At 54.9% G+C, this 21,593-nt stretch overlaps 1 protein-coding gene across 1 annotated transcript; it reads right to left on the bottom strand.

The window, feature by feature from the left end:
• Positions 1-1,357: 1,357 nt before the first annotated feature.
• On the bottom strand, positions 1,358-11,051 carry HPD (4-hydroxyphenylpyruvate dioxygenase). Its single transcript, XM_081113770.1, has 14 exons — positions 11,000-11,051; positions 10,856-10,882; positions 9,857-9,919; positions 9,408-9,512; positions 8,785-8,827; positions 8,528-8,610; positions 7,304-7,393; positions 6,273-6,376; positions 5,780-5,857; positions 5,196-5,358; positions 5,027-5,098; positions 3,531-3,653; positions 1,786-1,902; positions 1,358-1,685 (listed from the first exon to the last, which is right to left on the bottom strand). Exons 1-14 carry the CDS (start codon positions 11,000-11,002, stop codon positions 1,575-1,577), a joined length of 1,182 nt encoding a protein of 393 aa, XP_080969896.1. The 5' UTR covers positions 11,003-11,051; the 3' UTR covers positions 1,358-1,574.
• Positions 11,052-21,593: the final 10,542 nt, after the last annotated feature.

The following is a 21,593-nucleotide window of genomic DNA, read 5'->3' on the forward strand; positions in this document are numbered from 1 at the left end:
TGATCGAGGGACCCACTAGATTTTTTTTTAATTTAAATTATTGTTGAAAGTATTACATATGTTTTCTCCTCTCCCCATTGACCTCTCCCTGGCCACTCGCTCCCCCATCCCCCCGCCCATTTTTTTAACATTTACTTTAGAGCCTGGCCAGTGTGGCTCAATGGGTTGAGTGATTTTGAAGAAAATTTTCCTTCCAAGAGTTTTAGGACTAGTAGCTCCTCTCCCAACTGCGTCATTCTTTCGCAAGGGTCATTCACACTTGAGTATGAACTAGCAAGGCTGTGGGGACTGGAGCTGCACAGATCCCTCCTACCCGTTCTACCTCTCAGACTGGAAACCATGTCCCATGGTTGCAGAGCAAGAATGCTCCCCCAAAGTCTCTTTGCTAACCCTCCCCTCTCTATGCCCAGAAGTTTGGGCTCAGGGCAGCAAAGCTGGGAAGGGCTCATCTTTAGAGATCAGGAAGCCGCCAGACAGGAGAAGGCTGCCAAGCACGGTTCACCTTCAGACCTTAACTCTTGCTGTTCCCTCTTCCCGGGATGCTGTTTTTCCAAATTTTCCCACGCTGGCCCCCAAATGTCACCCTTGATGGAAAGTAATCCCTCCCTCCAGCTTCACCTCCACACAGTCTTACCACCCGCTTTCTTTTTCTTTTTTAATGTATTTTTATTGATTTCTTTTTATTGATTTCAGAGAGGAAGGGAGAGGGAGGGATAGAAGTATCAATGATGAGAGAGAATCATTGATCGGCTGCCTCCTGCACTCCCCACACCGGGGATGGAGCCTGCAACCCGATGTGCCCTGACTGGGAACCTAACTGTGACCTCCTGGTTCATAGGTCCACATTCAACCACGGAGCCACGCCGCCCCGGGCCCTGCTTTATTTTCTTTCTTTTTTTAAAAAATACATTTTATTGGTTTTTTACAGAGAGGAAGGAAGCGGGATAGAGTTAGAAACATCGATCAGCTGCCTCCTGCACACCCCCCACTGGGAATGTGCCCGCAACCAAGGTACATGCCCTTGACCGGAATCGAACCTGGGACCTTTCAGTCCGCAGGCCGGCGCTCTATCCACTGAGCCAAACCGGTTACGGCCCTGCTTTATTTTCTTGATAGCATTTACCACTTCAGGAAACGATACTGCCCGCCCCTCTAGAGAGTAAGCCCTCTGCCCGCCCGGTGTCCAGAGTTACCCATGACCGCGCGGTCCTGTTAGCAAAGCGCTTGCACCTGGCGCCTCGGCTCCCGCGGGGCACCCGACGCCTAACACGGACGCCTCCTGCGGCGCTGCTGCCCCCTGGTGGCCAAACGGCGTCACTGCGCTGGCCTCCCACACAGACACCAAAAGACACCGCATTGGGTCCCTGTCCGCTTTATTACCCTGGACGAGGGCGTGGTCAGGAGGTGGGCGGAACCTGGAGGGTCCCCAACGAGCTGACGGGCGGAGGGAATGGCCAGTAGGAAGGGCTTGCTGTTCAGAGACTGGGGTGGGCGTGTTCCGGAGCTAGGGGGCGTGGCCCGCCGTGCGCTGGCAGGTGGGCGGGGCCTCGGCAGCTCAGACGGGACTCGCGGGTCTACATGCCGCGGATCACTCCGTTGGGCTCCAGGTCTGTGAGGTTGCCCCGCATGTTCTGCTCCTCCTCGAACGCCTTGAACAGTGCGTTGAAGTTGCCGGCTCCAAAGCCCTGCAGCGGCAGAGAGGAGGTGAGTTGCGAGTCCAGAAAGCCAGCCAGGCTAAGCTGCATGCCCGCCCCCTCGGGCTCGCTGGGGACGGGCGCCACCTACCTGGTGGTTGTGGCGCTGAATGACCTCCAGGAAGAGCGTGGGCCGGTCCTGCATGGGCTTGGTGAAGATCTGTAAGAGGTAGCCGTTCTCGTCGTAGTCCACCAGGATTTTCAGCTCCTAGGTTGGAGACAGAGGGCAGGATGAGGGGGAGGCCCACCTGCCCGGCACATGGCATCCTTAGAAAGTCCATAGGAAGGGGCTCCTGCACCCCCTAAGCCAAGAAAAGACCTGTGTCTCCAGCAGCTCAAAATAGATCCTCTCAAAGCAAATAAGTAAATAAAAATTAAAGAAATCCCCAATTGCATCATGGCCGGCCTGGACCACCCGAGTGGCCTCCGCTGAGTTCTCCCAGCTTCTGCTTTTGCCTCTCCGCAATCCATCTTCCCGACAGACAGGGAGTTAGACGTGCACTGACCACCAGGGGGCGGTGCAGAACATGGCCGGTGTCGGAGAAGCGCGCTGGCTGCGGGTGTTGCTGGCTGGCTGGGCCCTGCTTGAGGGATGGTGGTGCCTGGCCAAGGCGGGTGCGAAGGAAGGCCCAGCCTGGGGTGGCAGGCAGCCAGGGGAAGGGAGGTCCCGGCCAGCAGCCTGCAGCCACTAGGGCAGTGGTTCTCCACCTTCCTAATGCCGCGACCCTTTAATACAGTTCCTCATGTTGCGGTGACCCCCAACCATAAAATTATTTTTGTTGCTACTTCATCACTGTAATTTTGCTACTGTTATGAATCGTCATGTAAATATCTGATATGCAGGATGTATTTTCATTGTTACAAATTGAACATAATTAAAGCATAGTGATGAATCACAAAAACAATATGTAATTATATATGTGTTTTCCGATGGTCTTAGGTGACCCCTGTGAAAGGGTCGTTCGACCCCCAAAGGGGTCGCGACCCACAGGTTGAGAACCGCTGCACTAGGGATCCTACCCGTGCACGAATTTTGTGCACTAGGCCTCTAGTATATTACTAAAATGATTAGAAACCCCCAAAAAAGCTACTCTGATTTTTGGCCACACAAGAACAAAATCCAAAGTCCTAAATAGCCTACCCCTGTGACCTAGGCCAGTGATCGGCAAACTGTGGCTCGAGAGCCACATGTGGCTCTTTGGCCCCTTGAGTGTGGCTCTTCCACAAAATACCGACTTTTGCACATGGGCCACGAAGTTTCAATCGCACTGTATGTGCGCGCCCGCACGTGGTATTTTGTGGAAGAGCCACACTCAAGGGGCCAAAGAGCCGCATGTGGCTCGCGAGCCGCAGTTTGCCGACCATGGACCTAGGCCATTCATCCTTTCATCCGCTCTAGTCTTTCTGTTCCTCGGGCGCTTGGAGCCAGCTCCTGCCTCAGGACCTTTGCACTACTGTTCCCTCTGCCAGGACTGCTCTTTCCCCGGCCTTTGACATGGCCAATTCCTTCTCATCATCTAGATTTCCCGGAAATGGCACGTCCTCAGAGACACTTTCCCTGACTACCTCCTGTGAAGTGGTCCGGGTCCCTCTCTGTCACAGCCTGTTTTAACTCCCTGTGCGGTTCCGACTCCCTCGCTCTCTGATGGCGCCCGTGCTATGCACTTGTCATCTGTTTCCGCACTAGAACGCAAGTCCCATGACAGCAGGGGCCTGGTCTGGCTTCCCTCCGTGTCTGGGTGCCTGGCACAGGGTAGGGCTTTGGACAAAATTTGTGAGGCGAGATGGAACTCGACGTGTTCTCCCAGCTGACCCGGGAGCCTGCTCCAGCCTCACCTCCAGGGCATCGAGGCTCTCCTTCACCCGGATCTTGGCTGACTTGAGCTTCTCCCGCAGCTGTTTGTAGTACGTGGATGGGACATCCAGGAATTCCATGCCTCTCTCTCTCAAGTGGCGAATCTGTTTCAGAACAGGGTCAAGTTCAGCCTCCTCTGCCATGCTCAGCATCCCTAGCCAGGGGGAGGTGCTGGCCAGGAGGAGGCAGGGTCCCCGCCCTGGCTCCTCCAAACTGCCCGGGTGTGCTGTGACCCCGCCCCCTTCCTCCTGAGGGGGGGGCGGGGGGGCCTGTGGGGCCCCTTCGAGGAGCAGCAATCACTAGCTTTGGTGGCATGCTCACCGGTGCCTGTCCCCAGCACTTTCTAAGCACTGCCTCGTTCTGTCCTTACAGTCATCTCCTGAGGCATTTGGAGGAGACTATCCCCACTTCACAGCTGGGGAAACTGAGGCATTGGGAGACTACGTATCTGTTCTCAACGTCATAACCAGAGCGATTTTACTAAAATACCAGTCACGTCACTGCCCTGCGGTGATGTCACATCTCTGAGTGCAAGTGCTCACCGTCTGCCCCCACTCCAACGTGCTAACCGTGGCTCCTGCCCCCCTCTCCTTTGCTCCTTCTGTTCCAGCCACATGATTTTGCTGTTCCTTCAGCCTGCCTCTGCCCTGGCTGTCCCCTCTGCCGGGGGTGCTTTCCCCCAGATATTCACGTGCTTCCTCCAAGTCTGGCCCTTCCAACGCTGCATTCTCCAATGTCTCCCTCTCAGGGAGGCCTTTCGTGACCACCCTGTGCAAGCTGTAGTCCTACACCCTCCCTCTCCCGCTGCCAGAGCGCTCACTGCCTTCTCACACGTGCGTTTTACTTGTTTCGTTTTCTGCCTCCATCGGTGGGTCCCAAGGACCTAAAACAGCACCCAGCACATAGTCAGCCCTCAGTAAACATCTATTGAGTCAGTGAATGAATGAATGAATGAATGCAGTTGCCAGGGTCACGCCGTGAATTCTTGGTTGGGCTGGGGGTGAATGGACGGGCCAGGCTCTTGACCACCCTGCCACATACAGCCATCGAAGGAATAAGGGAGGCCCAGCCTCCTCCGGGCCTGGAGCCATAGACTCAGGACATTCAATTTGGCTCCAAGGACCTAATCCCTCTGGACCTAATATCCTCATTTTCATGGTGACGCAACGAAAGCCCAGAGAGGGGGGTCGAATCCCCCGGAGAAACACAGCAAGTCCCTGGCAGAGCTGGGAAGAGAGTGCAGGCTTCCTGTTAACTCCGGCCCCTGCTGTCTCTAAAGCCCAGAATGTTGTTCCGAAGGGAGATGAACTCTGCGGATTGAGAATGTGCCTGCACACGAGGGGCAGGGACCAGCCGGGGCTCCGTCAGCCCTCGGGGCCGGTGAAGGGGGGGCTGCACTGCCCCCCCTTTCCTTCCTGCAGGGATTGGCTGTGGAGCTGAGTCAGAGGTGACTCAGGGCCAGGGATGGGCCTCTCACCGCTGTGATGATGTCTTGGGTCTTGAGAGCGATGTGCTGGACGCCCGCGCCCCCGTTGTAGTCCACGTATTCCTGCGGGAGGGCAACAAGGACACCCCGTCACCGGCCCCGTCACCACCGGGGCCCTCACACCTCTTTCCTGCGTCCTTCTCCCCCAGTCCAGCCCCACCTGGATCTGGGATTTCTTCCTGCCCGGCGCCGGCTCGTTGATGGGCATCTTGATGGATTCCTCGTAATTGGCCACCACGATGGAGCGCAGGGAGCTGTACTCCGTGTGCACCTGCGTGTCGTCCACGGACCAGAAGCGGTGGAACTGCAGGTTATTCAGGTACCTGCGGGGCCGGGAGGGCACGTTGGCTCTGGGACGGGCCCAGGTCCCCGTCCCCATCTTCCAGAATCTGTGCCCGGAGCCGGCTCCGGAAAGGAGGTGCCATCCGTCCGTCACACACATCACAGATTTGCCCCTTTATCCTGACAGTTTTCCTCCTGGTGGGAGTACAGTCTTGTAACCGGATCCTATGGGAAGCAATGCCTCCGCAGCAAGTGCTTTGAGAAGGGGCCTTGCTCCTCATTTGCACAAGGGTGCTGCCTGGGTGGGGGCAGTCTTCCTCCCACCTCCACCTGTGGGTCACTTTGGGCCTTAAATTCTCTGGTCTCCATGGGGACGGTTTTACAGGGAACAAGCCTCACGAGAACTTCCTACCACCTGGGGCTCCGGGGCCCGCGCTGGTGTCCTGGGGGCCAGGGACTCACCAGTCCGAGGCGGACAGCATCTCCTGATCGGGCTGGTTCCCCACGATGTGGTCGATGACCTCGAGGTTGCTCTGGGGCCTGGGAGAGGGACTCGGTTAAGGGATGAGAAAGTCACTCCCTAAGTCTGCTCTCCTTCCCGCTGGCTCCTCACCCTGTTGCGTGGCACCTGCTACAGGCATCTTACTTGTGTCGCTCACACACCCTCACTAGCCCCATTTTCCAGGTGAAGAAACTGAGGTGCAGAGAAATACAGGAACTGGCCAGCGTTTTGCAGCTGTGAAGTGACAGCTGGGATTCGAACCCAGGCAGCCTGGGTCCGGAGCCTATGGTCTTAGGCTCTGTGCTGCCTCTCCAAGCCGACCGCCCGTGGGGACCCTCAGGAGCTCCCCAGCAGGCTCACAACGCTCCACCCCTGCAGGGAAGCCCAGAGGAGGGGAGCATTGCCCGCCCGCCCCCCCCACCCCCCCCACCCCCCCGCCCCAGGAGCACTCACAGCTTGGAGAGTGCGGGGTCTCTGTTTGTCGTGGGCTCGAATCCAGGCAGGAAGAAGCCGGTGTAGTTCATCTTCTCCACCAGGGTGTGTGTCGTGTCCCCGTACTACAGGCAGAGAACAGGCTGGCTGGGCCCCTGAGCTCCCTTCCCCGCTGAGGCCAGGACATGGCGCCAACACAGCCCGGGTCCCAGCCCGACTGATCCTAACCTGCCGTGTGATCTTGGGCAAGTCACTTCCCCTTTCTGAAAGGACCTGCAGTCTGTCCTTTGGGAATTTCTTTGACTCTGTGTGTCCCACAGGACCCGAGGTTCTGTGAGGGCGGGGACTTTCTTGTTCAATGCTATGTCGTCAGCACCTAGGTCAGTGCCTGGTGCCATAAACAGATGTGACTTAAGTGAAGAAAGACGAGGGCGTTGGGTCAGACCACAGCGAAGGCGCTTTCGATGGGAGCCATCTCTAGGGTGTATTTAACCTGGAGAAGTGGGGCTGCGGTCGTCTCTGTGTGACGATAACACGGGTGGGAAACACCTTGGTGATCCTTGCTGGAGTGTCTGTGCCAGCCACGGTTGAGCTAAGGGCTGTACCCGGGTGATCTCATTTGACCTTGACCGTAGGAGGGTTACAGAAGAAACTGGGGCACACAAAGGTTAAATACTGCATCTCAGGTCACACAGAGGGTCCAGCCCAGTCCTTGCTCACTTAAATGAGGTCACAGAGAGGTGAAGTGATTTGCCCACAGTCACAGCTAGCGCAGGGGGCGGCTTCCCCAGACCCCGCCTGACGCCTCCATCCCCAGGACGTCACCCCACTGGGAGGAAGGGAAGTGTGTGTGGGGGATCGTGGGGGGTGAGGGGTGGCAGGTAGCGCTCATCGGCCTCTGCACCCTGGGCAGGCATTACAGGTGATCCGACTCCCGGGAGAAGGCTGTGCTCTGAAACGCGGGGGCATGAGGAGTCTGGGCGGGGGCGGGGGATCCCCGCATCTTGGTGGGTGCGGATGGCAGGAGGGTGGGGGCACCGAAGTTTACTCACCGTCTGCAGCACAGCAAACTTCACCTTCCCAAACTTATCTTGCTCCACCCAGGGCTCCCGAATGATTTTGGCGCCCCGTTGCCGGGCTTTCTGCAGGGAAGATGGGGGTGGGGGGAGGGTGGTTGGGAGGCGGTGAGGGCCAGACCCTCTGGGAGCCCTTGCAGGCTGCTCCTGCTGGATCACCTCTGCGGGGTCCAGCCCCGGCAAGAACCCTGGCCAGCTTCTGCACTTGGCCCTGGTGCCCATGCCTCATGCCCATTTGGCAGATTGGGAAATGGAGGCCCAGGCCCAGGGTTGATTCTATGGGAGACACACCCAGTTGGGTGTAGGGGTCTGTCTGCCTCTCCTCCCTCACTCTGTGGCCCTTTCCCCTCTCCAGTCCTCCGCTTCCCCATCTGTAAAAAGGGGGGTTCCATAAGAAGAGTCTGAGCTGGCATTAACTGAGCGCCGAGGATGTGTCCGACCCCTGCCAAGTGCCTTACACACATAATTCGTGTATGTATGTAGCAAACCGACCTTACTGCGTGTCTATGCTTGTCACAGGTGAGGCCCTGCTGTCGGTATTAATCTCTTTCATCCTCACAGTGACATTATACGAAATCGAGGCACAGAGAAGTTAAGCCACTTGCCCGAGGTCACACAGCAAGTAAGATTCAGGCCCAGGCAGTCTGCCTCTGGGATCTGGGATCTGAACCTCTGAACTGCCTCTCGAGTGAAGGGTTTGGTTTAGAGTCGTGCTCAAGAAATGGCCACTGGGCCCGGCTGGTGTGGCTCAGTGGTTGAGTGTCGACCTATGAACCAGGAGGTCACGGTTCGATTCCCAGTCAAGGCACGTGCCCGGGTCGCGGGCTCGATTCTCAGTGGGGGGCGTGCAGGAGGCAGCCGTTCAATGATTCTCTCTCATCCTTGATGTTTCTATCCCTCCCTCCCTCTCCCTTCTTCTCTGAAATCAATTCAAAAAAAAAAAAGAGAAAAGAAATGGTCACTGATCTCATTGCCTCTCTGTGAGCCCAGTGAGGTGGGGGCTGTGGTTCTCCTCATTTTATAGTCGTGGGAACTGAGGCTCAGAGAGAGGACACGCAGGTAGGCCAGAGCGCCACTGCAAGTCGAGCGTGTGTCCCTCCACGCGCGGTGCCCTCCAGCCCTGGCTGACGGGGTCGCTGTGGGGACAGCGGGCAGGCCAAGCCCTACTGCGCCGTCTCCACACCTCGGGTCGGGCCTCACCTGCACGATGTAATCACAGTCTTCCACCTCGAATGCGATGTCCTTCACCCCGTCTCCGTGTTTCACCAGGTGATCGCCCATCTCTGCGGCCGGCAGGGGGTGGAGGGGGTGTTGGAGTCACGGCCCCTCACCTGTCCTCCCAGCCTGCTGGGCTCCATCTCCTTCTAGGCTGACGCCCCCTCCCTGAACCCTGCCCCCACCCATGACACCAGGTCTCCAGCCCCCCGGCACCTCGAACCCCTCGGGGATCCCCTCACCTTTGTTCCAGGGGTTGAGAGCGGAGGAGAAAACAAACACAATCTAGGACACAGAGGAGCAGGCGGGTGAGCTGTGGCCCTGGGGACCCCCACCCCTCCTCCCTGCTCGCCACGGACACCCCTGGTGTGGGCAAAAGGAACCAGAGCAGCCCCCGCCCCCGCCAAGGTCGGCCCTGGGTTGCAGTCCCTGCTCTGCCTTAGTTTGCCCCTTGGTCCTGGAGGACTGGGGGCTTTTCGTGTGCCAGCCACCCTGGGGGCCTGGGACAGCTGCTGAGGCCTCCTGGGCTCAGTCGTCTGGCTCTGACGCCTGAGGCCTCTGCCAGTTTTTCCTGAACATCCGTGAGGCCAGCATCGGAGAAGGAGGTGGAACTAAGAAGGTCCCTGTTGCATGTGGTACAGAGGTGCCTGGGGGAGGGGTCAGGGTGGGGTGGGGGTGGGAGGCTGCACGCAGCTCATGCTCCCCTCGCCATGCCAGACACCCAGGAAGAGGCCTGGGTCTGCTTGGACAAAGGGCCTCCTGGTCTACCTCACCCTAAGGCACGAGAGTTCGGGGAGCTCAGCGAGCAGCAGGAAGAGGGCGTGGGCCTCCTGGGTGAGTGGTGTTTCTACGGGGGGGGACTCACCTGTCCTTGTTTGACCACGTGGCTGACCACCTCCCTGGACCCAGTCTCCAGGCCCTTGTAGGCGATCGGCTTAAAGCCCATCTTGCTGCAGTAGAAGGACGCGGCCTGCATCACAGAGCAACTGGTTCGTGAGGGCCCAGGGGCCATGTTGGGGGCCCATGAGAGCTCCATTCCCCTCAGCTGCTCGGCCCCATGGCCCCAGGTCAGAGTCCCTCCTGGGGAGAAAGGCTGCCCTCTGACCCCTCCTGACCTCAGATAAGATTCCTGCTGGGGTCCGGCCCTGACTGTGTAAATAGGACCCAGAGTATCTGTCCTTCCAGCCGGTCCCAGCACTGGCCCTGATCCTCCCCTCCCGGGGGCCAATCACAGGCTCAGCTGGAGTCCTCCCCTGTCCCGGAGGCCCTCCCGCCCGCCCTCTGCCCACCCCAGCACCTCGCCCAGGCCTCTACCTGCTTGGCATTGCCAACCCAGAAGGTCACAGAGTGGAAGTGGAGGAATCGGCCTCTCTCGGGCTGAGGAGGAGAGAGGGGGTGAGTCACCTCCCTGGTCCGCCCCCTCTCCCCGCAGCCTTGCCAGGATGCAAAGCCGGTTTCTCATGCAGAAACTTGAGCTCCTGGGGCCAGGATTGGGAAGCCCCTCAGGAGGCCTGCCAGCTTTCACAGAGGGAAGCAGCGGGTGCTAAGCAGCACCGATTTCAGCTGGACCTTAGAAAGCTCTTCCAGGCAGGATTGAGAGATTGAAGGAATTTAAGAAGAGACAGACATTTTTCTGAGGAAGGCGAGGTTGAGTCCAGCACAGCCTGGGGCCAGAGGTGACCTCGAATGTGCGTCCTGGGCTTCACAAACCCATCTACTTATTGCTCATTTTTTTTTTTTTGTCACCCCTCGCCCAAGGATATTTTTCCCATTGATTTTTATTTTTATTACTTTTTAAAATATATTTTTTATTGATTTCAGAGAGAAAGGGAGAGAGATAGAGAGAATCATTGATTGGCTGCCTCTAGCACACCCCACACGGGGATCAAGCCCACAACACAGGCATATGCCCTGACTAGGAATCAAATCGTGAATCCCCTGGTTCATAGGTCGATGCTCAACCACTGAGCCATGCCGGCCTCCGGGCTCCATTGATTTTTAGAGAAAGGGAGGGAAGAAGGTGTGGGGGGGCCGGGGGGGAGGGAAGAAAGTGGGGGGGAGAGAGAGAGAGAGAGAGATCAATGTGTGAGAAACACATTGATTAGTTGCCTCCCGCAAGTGCCCCAACAGGGGCTGGGGATCTAACCTGCAACCCAGGTACATGTCTTTGACCGGGAATTGAACCTGCAACCCTTAGGTGCATGGGCAGGTGCTCTAACCACTGAGCACACTGTCCAGGGTCTTATTCCTCTTCTACGGTTTGCTGATACCCCTGTCTCCCGGGCCCCGACCCTCATTTCCCCTTCTGCTTACCTTCTCTCCTTTGTTGCTGTAAGACGTCTAAGGAGAAAGAAAAGGACAGTAAGGCTCGGAAATTCAGCCACACGGTGTTTCTGGAAGTCCCCCTGCTGATCGTGCCACCTGGGGAGGCTGCCATGGCCCTGGGCAGGCACTTACCATGATGGATCTTGGTCACGGCTTCCTGCTGGGAAGACTGGGACGAGAGGCCGGGAGGAGTGCTGGGCAGAGGTATTTAACGCCCAGCAGGTCCCGCCTCTGGCCTCTTGCTCTTCTTGGGGGGCAAGGGGGAGGAGCTGATCCCAACCCTGGCAGCTCGGAGGCCGGGAGCCTGCCATCCAGTGGCCTCCCTGGACAGGGCAGTGCAGTCAGGTCTGGAGAGGGGGAGGGACTGGCCCAGGGCCACTAGGCAGTGGCCAGGGCAAGAAGCCAAGGGCACATTCTTTCTAGGACCAGGGCTTGGACTGTGATCTCTGCCCTCCAGAACCTAAAGCTCAGAGGCCAAGGCCAGCAGGAGTGCAGTGCTGGCCCCGAATCCTTGTTCAGGGAGAGTGGGAGGGGGTCAGGAACTAGTCTCGAAGCCCCATTTGCATGACAAGCGTGGGGTTCATAATATCCGGGTAAAAGGGGTGCAGCCATTGGATTCCATAGTGGTTAGAGGCCCGGGTGTGGGGGCTCGAACCCTGCATCTGAGGGAAGACACCGAGCCCCTCTGAGCCTCAGTCTCCCCACCTGTAAAATGAGAGCGTTCACAGTGTGGTGGGGAGGAAGTGCGATGGAGCCCACGTCTTTGGCAGGAGAACCTGGTGCACAGTAAGGGCTTTGTTAATGGTGGTTATGGCTTGTTGTGTTTCTTTGGAGTTTGGGGGGGGCTGACGGAGAATGGGGTGGGGCCTGGGTGTTGCCACAGCCTGAGTTTGGGGACAGAGGTTATGGCTCTGCCCCTGGCCCCCGTTCTCAGTACCTCCAGGTGGTGGTGGGGCCTTGCTTTCCTGGAGGATGGGGTGTGAGAGCTGGCCAGCCGTGGCATTGCCCTGAGGGCGCCGGGACAGCCCCTGGGGCTGAGTCCTCTCTGCAGGGGGCCGACTTTATGAACTCTCTGGGGAAAGTTTCCAAGTCGTTGCCTGGAAACTCCTTTTCTAGCCCTGACACCGACCGACTTTGTCCATGACTGGGCTACGACGCTCTTGCCTTTTGGCTCCCAAAAGGCCCTACATCAGTCTTTACAAAAACACTCAGAGAAACAGATCACCCTGGCTGGCCATGACCAACATCTCGATGTTCCAGATGAGAAAAACTGACAAATAGCAAGGCAGTGCCTGGGCTCCGCCCCACGGGCTCGGGGGGCCTGGTGAGAACAGAGACCCAAAGTCCAGTCTGCGATGCGGGAGCCCATCCCACCGGCCAGGCTCCTCCTCCCTTCCTTTCTCCCTTTTCTGTTGTTGTTGTTATTTTTTTAAATCCTCACCCGAGGATATTTTTTTCCCAATCGATTTTTTTGTAAGGAGAGTGAAAGGGAAGGGGAGAGACAGAGAGAGAAACCTCCATGTGAGAGAGTCACATCCATGGGTTGCCTCCCACACGTGCCCAACGGATCACCCCAATCGACCAGGGCCAGGGATTGAGCCTGCAACCGAGGAACATGCCCTTGACCGAAATTGAACCCCAGACCCTTCGGTTCGAGGGCCAATGCTCCAACCACTGAGCCTGAAAAAGGAAATTTCTCTTCTAATCATCCTATCCTGACCACATTCTTGGTTCCTGTCATCGTGTTTGCTCATCTCCTGAGCACATCCTTGGGTCCTGTGATCTCGCTTAACCATCAGTCAGCTGCCCAAACTGGAAAACTCCCTGAATGACTGGAAGCTTAGTCCATATATGGGAGACAAAGGAGCTAGGGCAGTGGTCGGCAAACTACGGCCCTTTGGCCCCTTGAGTGTGGCTCTTCCACAAAATACCGACTTCTGCGCATGGGCCACGAAGTTTCAATCGCACTGTACATGTGCGCCTGCACGTGGTATTTTCTGGAAGAGCCACACTCAAGGGGCCAAAGAGCTGCATGTGGCTTGCGATCCCCAGTTTGCCGACCACTGAGCTAGGGGAAGATAAAAGGCCAGGCCCCACTGCTGTTCGGGGCTCAGCCTCTGGAGGTGACTCCCCTGAGCCAGCACTGGTGCGGGACAAACAGTCCTTTTCTGAACCTCTGAGTGTGTATGGTTTGTCGCTTCCCACCAGCCTGATTTCTGCCATAACATTTGATTTCCTGCCAAAAGGAGGTCAAATACTTGGGCTTCAGAATTACCCAAGGCAAACGAATGCTTGGGGCTGAAAGAAAACAGGCAGTCTGTGCTATTCTGATTCCCGTTGACCAATTTGGGAGTTTCTAGGGGCCGCTGGGTTCTGTCGGGTATGGATTTCCGGATTTTCAGAACTAGCAAAACCCTTGTATGAAGCCCTCAAAGGAGAAGAAAAAGGTGCCCCTTGTCTGGGGCCCTGACCAAGAAGAGGCATTCGAGACAATTAAGACAAAACTCATGGAGGCACCAGCCTTGGGACTCCCAGATGTATCACGGGACTTCAACCTGTTCGTACACGAAAACAATGGGATCACTCTGGGAGTCTCAACTCAGGAATGTGGGCCTTGGCAGAGACGGGTGGCCTACCTTTCAAAGCAAATTGACCCGGTTGCAGCAGGCTGGCCACCCTGCCTAAGGGTCTTCGTGGCCACCACACTGCTGATCAAAGAGGCAGACAAGCTCAAGTTGGGACAAAACCTAAACGTCAAGGTGCCCCACTCCCTCATTACCTTAATGGATTCAAGAGGGCAGCACTGACTAACTCGTGCCCGGATGGCCCAGTACCAAAGGCTCCGACGTGAAAACCCACGAGTAGGACTGGATGCAGTAAAAACTCTAAACCCTGCCACCTTCTTGCCAATGGCAGCTGGGGCCCCGGAGCATGACTGCCTGGAGGTGCTTGATGAAGTCTGCTCCAGCTGGCCAGACCTGACAGATAAACCACTGCATAATCCTGACCTCATTCTGTACACAAACGGCAGTAGTTTCATGAGTGAGGGCAAAAGATATGCCGGGTGTGCAATAGTTTCGAATTTTGATCGTTTGGAGGCAAAGGCCCTTCCTGAGGGGTGGTCTGCCCAAAGAGCAGAACTGTGGGCACTAGTGAGAGCATGAGAACTTCGTAAGGAAAGGCGGGCTAACATTTATACTGATTCACGCTACGCCTTGCCACTCTACATATACATGGGGCTATATACAAGGAAGGAGGACTCCTTACTGCAGGAGGAAAAGGAATCAAAATGAAATCCTGAAACTGTTACAGGTAGTCTGGGAACCAAAGGAAAGAGCAGTCATCCACTACAAGGGACACCAAAGGGGGAGAAGACTCAGTGTCAGAGGGAACCGTCAGGTAGACGCTGCAACTAAACAAGCTGCAAGAGAACAAGAAACACCATCCAAAATCATGCTGGCCCCAGAACTACCTACACCCCCAAAATATACAGCTCAGGAAGAGGAATGGGCACAGCAAGAGGGAGGAAATATGACCAAGGAAGGCTGGTGGCTACTCCCAGACCACAGAATCTATGTGCCAGAGCAACTAGCCCACCAGGTGGTCCTCCAACGACATGAACTCACCCCCCTGGGAAAAACGGCCCTAGAAGCCTATGGAGCCAGTACTACCCGACTGCTCGATTTCCGTCCCTCTGTACTTCGGTTTTCCAACGCTGCCTCCTCTGTACTCAAAACAATGCCAAGCAAGGCCCCATCGGGACTGCCAGAATCCAGCGGCCAAGCACCCTTCGAAGATCTAGAGGTAGACTTCGCTAAAATAGGACCCAGCAGGGGAAATAAATATCTCCTGGTTTTTGTCTGTACTTTCTCGGGCTGGGTCGAGGCTTACTCCCCCACACACATGGAGAAGCCAAGAGAAGTAACCAAAGCTCTACTAAGAGACATCGTCCCGAGATATGGAATGCCATTGGCTATGGGATCGGACAGTGGCCCGACCTTCATGGCAGCAGTGGTGCTGCAGGTTGTGAAGACTCTAGTCTACGCATTCGATGGAATTATGCAGAGTCAGAATTCAGGGAAAGTAGAAAGCATGAATCAGACCCTTAAGCAGGCGATGGCAACACTATGTCAGGAAACCAACCTGCCCAGACCACGTACCCAACAAAGATGAGGCTGGTTCTTTTACCATTCCTAAACTCTCTTAATCTTGACCACTCTCAGGTCTACCCCCTGCCTCTTAAGGATCTTCTAAGTCCTCATATCTCTCTCAAACCCTAAACTTAACACATCGCCTCTTAAGTGTCACCAATCCCTCTCTCTCACGAGACTGCTGGCTCTGTCTTCCCCTCTCATCTACAAGCTACACGGCAGCCCCCACCTCCCTGCACGCGTGTTCTGATTCTAGCTAGCCTGTCCTTCCATTATAAGGTACACAGAGGACCTCCATTCCAACTTATGCGCCTCAATGAACTCTATAACTTCCAAATCACAGAGATGACAAAAGGGACTGACAAGCAGGGCCGGTCAGCTGCTCTAAACTTATTTAGATGATATAACACCACACTGATCCAACAAGATTCCCGCCTTTGGACCGGTAACCACTAACACTGCCTTCGCATTTCAGTCTCCCCTTTGCATCAGAAGGGAACTCCGTAAAGGAGAGGCTTTGGAATATCTTAATCAACGCCTCTGCCACTTTACTCTCGAACTTAAACCTGCTTCTAATTGAGCTAACTACGTTGTCACCCAAACAGCTTCTTTTCGGAACCCTGTTCGATTTTCAGTAGGGTCCACCATCTCGGCGGCCTTCCCAACTTCCCGACACCCCTTAGTTCCGCTCAGGCCGATCCCGCACCTGCCCAGGGTTTCAGCCATGGTGGGATTGCACATTGAACTGACAGGCCTCATGCTGTTGCCTCCCTTCCCACGGTCTCACGCACTCTAAATTCTGGGTAGAGACTGACAGGAAATTTATTTTCTTTGAAAACACAACCTCTGGGACTAGACTACACAAAATAACCCCCAAGGTCCCTTTCAGCCCCTTACAGGGGCAACCTTGGCAGGAACTCTCTCTGCCTGGGAACAGAACAGCAAGCTACCACACCTCTTTACCATTGAGAATACCTTCTATCTAGAGAACCAGGGACTTTTCTTCCTCTGTGGCACCAGTACCTATCTCTGTCCACCTGCCAACTGGACTGAGACCTATCCTCTGGTTTACCTAGCCCCTGAAATAGACATTGCCCCTAACAATCAGTCCTTTAAGGTTCCACTCACTGCCTTCACTCAAACGAAAAGGGCCGTCCCCCTCCTCCCCCTCCTTGCCAGCCTAGGAATAGCTACAGAACCGGGCACTGGAATAGGGGGGTTGGCAACTTCCCTTTCCTATTATCAAAGCCTTTCCAAAGACTTTGCAGACAGCTTAGAGGAAATAGCCCAGAGCGTTATTGCAGTACAAGACCAGATAGACTTCCTGGCAGAAGTGACCCCCTCCAAAATCAAAGAGGACTAGACCTCACAGCAGGAAAAGGGAGCTTGCGCATGTTCCTTGAGGAAGAGTGCTGTTTTTATGCCAACCAGTCCGGCATTGTAAGGGATGGAGCCCATAAACTAACGGATCGGGCCTCAAAAAGGAGACAGGAATTATCGGAATCTTGGAATTCTTTTTTTTTTTTTAAATATATTTTATTGATTTTTTACAGAGAGGAAGGGAGAGAGATAGAGAGCTAGAAACATCGATGAGAGAGAAACATCGATCAGCTGCCTCTTGCACATCTCCTACTGGGGATGTGCCCGCAACCCAGGTACATGCCCTTGACCGGAATCGAACCTGGGACCCTTCAGTCCGCAGGCTGACGCTCTATCCACTGAGCCAAACCGGTTTCGGCAGGAATTCTTGGAATGATATATGGAATTGGGCATGCCCATTAGCCAGCCCCCTCCTGATGCTTCTCATGGTACTCCTGTTTGGCCCCTGCATTCTCAACATGCTAACCCATTTCATTTCCTCTCATTTAGAAGAAATCAAAATCCAGATGATGCTTCAAACAAAAAACCCCAACTACCGATACGACCCTCTGGATGGCTAGGAGCCCTAGTTGCTGCATCCCCCGCCTCCATTCGACGCCCCCATATAGCAGGAAGTAGCAAGAGTGGTAGGCGCCCCATTTCCTTCATGCAGCGCAGCGGAAAATCCCTTGTCCATCCTTAAAATGACGATGTTCTCTAAGTCTGCTAGGAGCAGCTTGAGAATCAAGAGGAGGGAATGAGAAAGGAAATTTCTTGTCTAGTCATCCTACCATGACCACATTATTGGTTCCTGTAATCTTGTTTGCTTATCTCCTGACCACATCCTTGATTCCTGTAATCTCGCTTAACCATCAGTCAATCGCCCAAACTGCAAAGCTCCCTGAATGACCAGAAGCTTAGTCCATAGATGGGAGACAAAGGAGCTAGAAGGGGATAAAAGGCCAGGACCCACTGCTGTTCAGGGCTCAGCCTCTGGGGGTGACTCCCCTGAGCCAGCACTGATGTGGGACAAACAGTCCTTTTCTGAACCTCTGCATGTGTATGGTTTGTTGCTTCCCACCAGCCTGATTTCTGCCATAACAAGCCAAACTGGCTAGGGCCCTTTCTCTAGGCAGAGCTGGAGGCAGGTAAGGTGATTCCTCCTCCTTACTCTGCCCTTCCTGCCCTCGGTCCATCTCACTCCCCTGCCCCACATCTAGGTTTGCAGCTGAGAAACCCAGAACGAAAAGAGCCAGAGTGTACCTCACAGGCCAGAAGCTTCCACCGAGGCAGAGGGCATCCCTGGGCCTAGACCACAGCAGGAAGCAGTGAGCAGTGAGCTCTGGGAGTCTGGGAGGTCAGTACCTGCTGTGCAGTGAGCGCCATGAGACCTGCATCCAATGAAAACCCTGAACTCTTGGGCTCAGGCACGAGTCCCTGGCAGAGGGCATTTCACAAACCCTGGCTGGAGGAATGCTGTGCATCCCATGTGACAGCCTGGGAGGAGACCCCTGGCACTTGCCCCTGGTTTCCTCTGGACGTGCCCACCCCACGCCTGTTCCCTGGGCTGGCTTTACTGGATTTTATTTTTGTGTGTGTGTTTTTAAAATATATTTTTCATTGATTTCAGAGAGTAAGGGAGAGGGAGAGAGAGATAGACACATCAATGATGAGAGAGAATCATTGATCGGCTGCCTCCTGCACGCCCCACGCTGGGGATTAAGCCCTCAACCCTGGCATGTGCCCAGACGGGGAATCGAACCATGATCTCTTGGTTCATAGGTCGATGCCCAACCACTGAGCAACACTGGCCAGGCACTGTGGGGGTTTGTTGTTGTTGTTTGCTGTGATACACCTTAGCTGTGAGGAGGACGAGGACGGTACGCTGGCTCCCTAGCACACCATCAAACGCGGGCTGCGCTGGGGAACCCGGCGTGGTGGAGGCGGCAATGGAATTGGGCCCCGGCCTGCTCACTGACAGACGGCAGGAGCACTGTTTGGGGAAGGAGAGGATGAAGGGGCAAGAGATGTCCTCGCGGAGGCATGGAGGTGCGTCCCCAGCTCTATAGACACTGGCCTCTCTTCCCGAGGCCTTGGCCGGGGCGGCCTTGGCCCTGAGCTCCTTCCGAAGACCTTGCTGAGTGCTCGGCACCTGCCCAGGGGCCTTGGGGCGGCGAGCAGGGCCTGATGACACGCCGCTGGCGCCTGCCTGGCTGTGGAGTGCCCCGTGGGGAGACAGCAGCCTGAGCTGCGGCTGAATCTGCTGTGAGAGGCGAAAACCACCTCTGGGTGTGACGATAGAGGGGACCTCGGGCGAGTCCACTAGCCAGATCCCTGGGCCCACTCTGGCTAAAACCAGGGAGCCAGTGTCCTGGTGCCTTTGCCTGTGGTTCTCTCCTCCGGGTGGGAAGAGAAAGGGCCCAAACATCCCCAAAGGTGGGCTTTGGGGACCCAAAAGGTCACAAGTTTGCCTTACTCTCTCCTTCCAGTGGGAGGGGAAAAGGTTAAAGCCGTTTTCAGAGCTGGAGCAAGGCTTTGGAGAAATCAGAGGGGGGAAGAGGCACCGGGGAAGGGGGGGTCCAGTTGCTGCAGCCCCCTCCCCTCATAAATGCTGAATTCACTGCCAGGGGTTTAAGTACATTTGCAATGAAAATAAAGGGGTAGCCCTAGCTGGTTTGGCTCAGTGGATAGAGCATCGGCCTGCGGATGGAAAGGTCCCTGGTTCGATTCCAGTCAAAGGCACATGCCCTGGTTTTGGGCTCGATCCCCAGTGGGGAGCATATAGGAGGCAGCCGATCAATGATTCTCTCTCATCATTGATGTTTCTCTCTCCCTCTTTCTCTCTCTCTCTCCCTTCCTTTCTGAAATCAATAAAAATATATTTTAAAAAAAAGAAAAGAAAGGGGGAGGAATTTGTTACAAAATGGCTTTGTGTTTTATAGCTACTACATCTGGGTATATGATTAGGATTGATGTTAAATGTTTCCTAAGTGCTAGAGCAGCGGTTCTCAACCTGTGGGTCGCGACCCCTTTGGGGGTCGAACAACCCTTTCACAGGGATCACCTAAGACCATTGGAAAACACATATATAATTACATATTGTTTTTGTGATTCATCACTATGCTTTAATTATGTTCAATTTGTAACAATGAAAATATATCCTGCATATCAGATATTTACATGACGATTCATAACAGTAGCAACATGACAGTGAGGAAGTAGCAACGAAAATAATGTTATGGTTGGGGGTCACCACAACATGAGGAACTGTATTGAAGGGTCGCGGCGTTAGGAAGGTTGAGAACCACTGTGCTAGAGGGATCCTCCGTCGGGGAGAGCTGGAGGGGAAATGTCACTGACACAACCTACTGTCCTGCATTTCGCCATGTGGGCAACTAGGAATTTAAGCGTCCTGTCCTGCGAGGCTTTATCTTGAGGTGATGGGGAGCTGTTGAGGGTTTTATAACAGAGCTGCAGTATCATCAGGATTTAAGAGCTTCTCTGATTAAGGTCGACCAGGAGAGAGAGTGAGCAGGAAACTCAGCTGTGTGTAGTGCTGTGCTGGGACCAGAGTGGCCCAGTGGCCTGTCTGTGATTCATATTATGTTCCGGGACCATAAATAAACCAAGAGGCTTTAGTTGCATCTGAGAATTGGACCTAAAAACAGTCAAACAGCCCTGGGCTCTGTTTCCTAGAATCTGTAACTACAGACCCCCCCCACCTCCCCCAGACAGAACTAAGGGGGTGCCTATGAATAGCACGTCCTGTCCCCTGCCCGGCCCCACAGCCCTCCTGCCCAGGACTGAGAAATTAGCTGGGGACCTGGAGGGGTGAGGCCTGGCCGGGGTGCCCAGCTGTTATCAGGGCTCATGCAGCAGGGCAGGGCCAGCTGGGTGAAGCTGGACTTTATCTCCCGGGGCACAGAGCCCAGGTGCCCGAGCTAGGGGGAGACAGGCAGCTGTATCCACAGACACGACGGTCCAGAGAGTCGATGGCTCTTCCTCTCCCATCTGGCTTCCTCCTTCCTTTCGTCGATGTGGATCCCCACAAACATCTTGCACCCCAAGCTCTGTCTCAGCCTCTGCTTCTGCAGAACCCATTCCGTGACACCCTGTATTACCTGGGTGACAGCCTCTCTCCCGCCCTGGCGTGCCATTGCCCAAGAGTAAGTTTTATAACGTACCGGCATTTCTCCCAGTTTACAGATGAGGCAACTGAGACCGTGCTGAGCCAGAGCTGGATCTGGACCACCTGTGTCACTGTTTGCGGCTGTCCAAACAGAACCCATCCTTCCCATGGGGAACCTGTATATGAAGGTGTGATCCGAACTTTATCACCATTTAAATCAGCGGTTCTCAACCTGTGGGTCGCGACCCCTTTGGGGGTCGAACGACCCTTTCACAGGGGTCGCCTAAGACCACCGGAAAACACATATATAATTACGTATTGTTTTTGTGATTCATCACTGTGCTTTAATTATGTTCAATTTGTAACAATGAAAATACATCCTGCCTATCAGATATTTACATGACGATTCATAACAGTTGCAAAATGACAGTGATGAAGTAGCAACGAAAATAATGTTATGGTTGGGGGTCACCACAACATGAGGAACTGCATTAGGAAGGTTGAGAACCATTGGTTTAAAGTCTAAAACAGGTAGTCGTGGGGATGTCAAGTACAGCACAGGGAATGTAGTCAACAATATTGTAATAACTACGTGTGGTGCCAGGGGGGTGCTAGAATTATCACTTTGTATAAGTGTCTAACCCAGCCGTGGGCAAACTACGGCCCGCGGGCCGGATCCTGCCCGTTCGGCTGTTCTATCCGGCCCGCGGAGCTGAAAGAGCGGAGGGTTCTCTTGCTCTCCCCTCCGCTCCTTCACCAGCAGCAGTGTTAACATGGCAACGTCGGGAAACACGGCCGCAGCTCCTTCTTCTGAGTCCAGTTTAAGAACCCATTGTGTCCCTCGAGTCAAAAAGTTTGCCCACCCCTGACTCTAACCACTATGCGGTACACCTAAAACTGATATCAAATAATATTAAATTTTTGTCAATTGTTATCCTATATAATAAAAGCCTAATATGCTAAGTGTCCGGTCAACCGGTTGGCCGTTCAACCAATCAAAGTGTAATATGCTAATGATATGCTAAGGCTGCGCAACTGCACTGACCACCAAGGGGCAGACAGTCGACCCGTCTCTATGACGTGCACT

This window comes from Myotis nattereri (genome assembly GCF_964212035.1).
Source record: "Myotis nattereri genome assembly, chromosome: 19".
Taxonomy (NCBI): domain Eukaryota; kingdom Metazoa; phylum Chordata; class Mammalia; order Chiroptera; family Vespertilionidae; genus Myotis; species Myotis nattereri.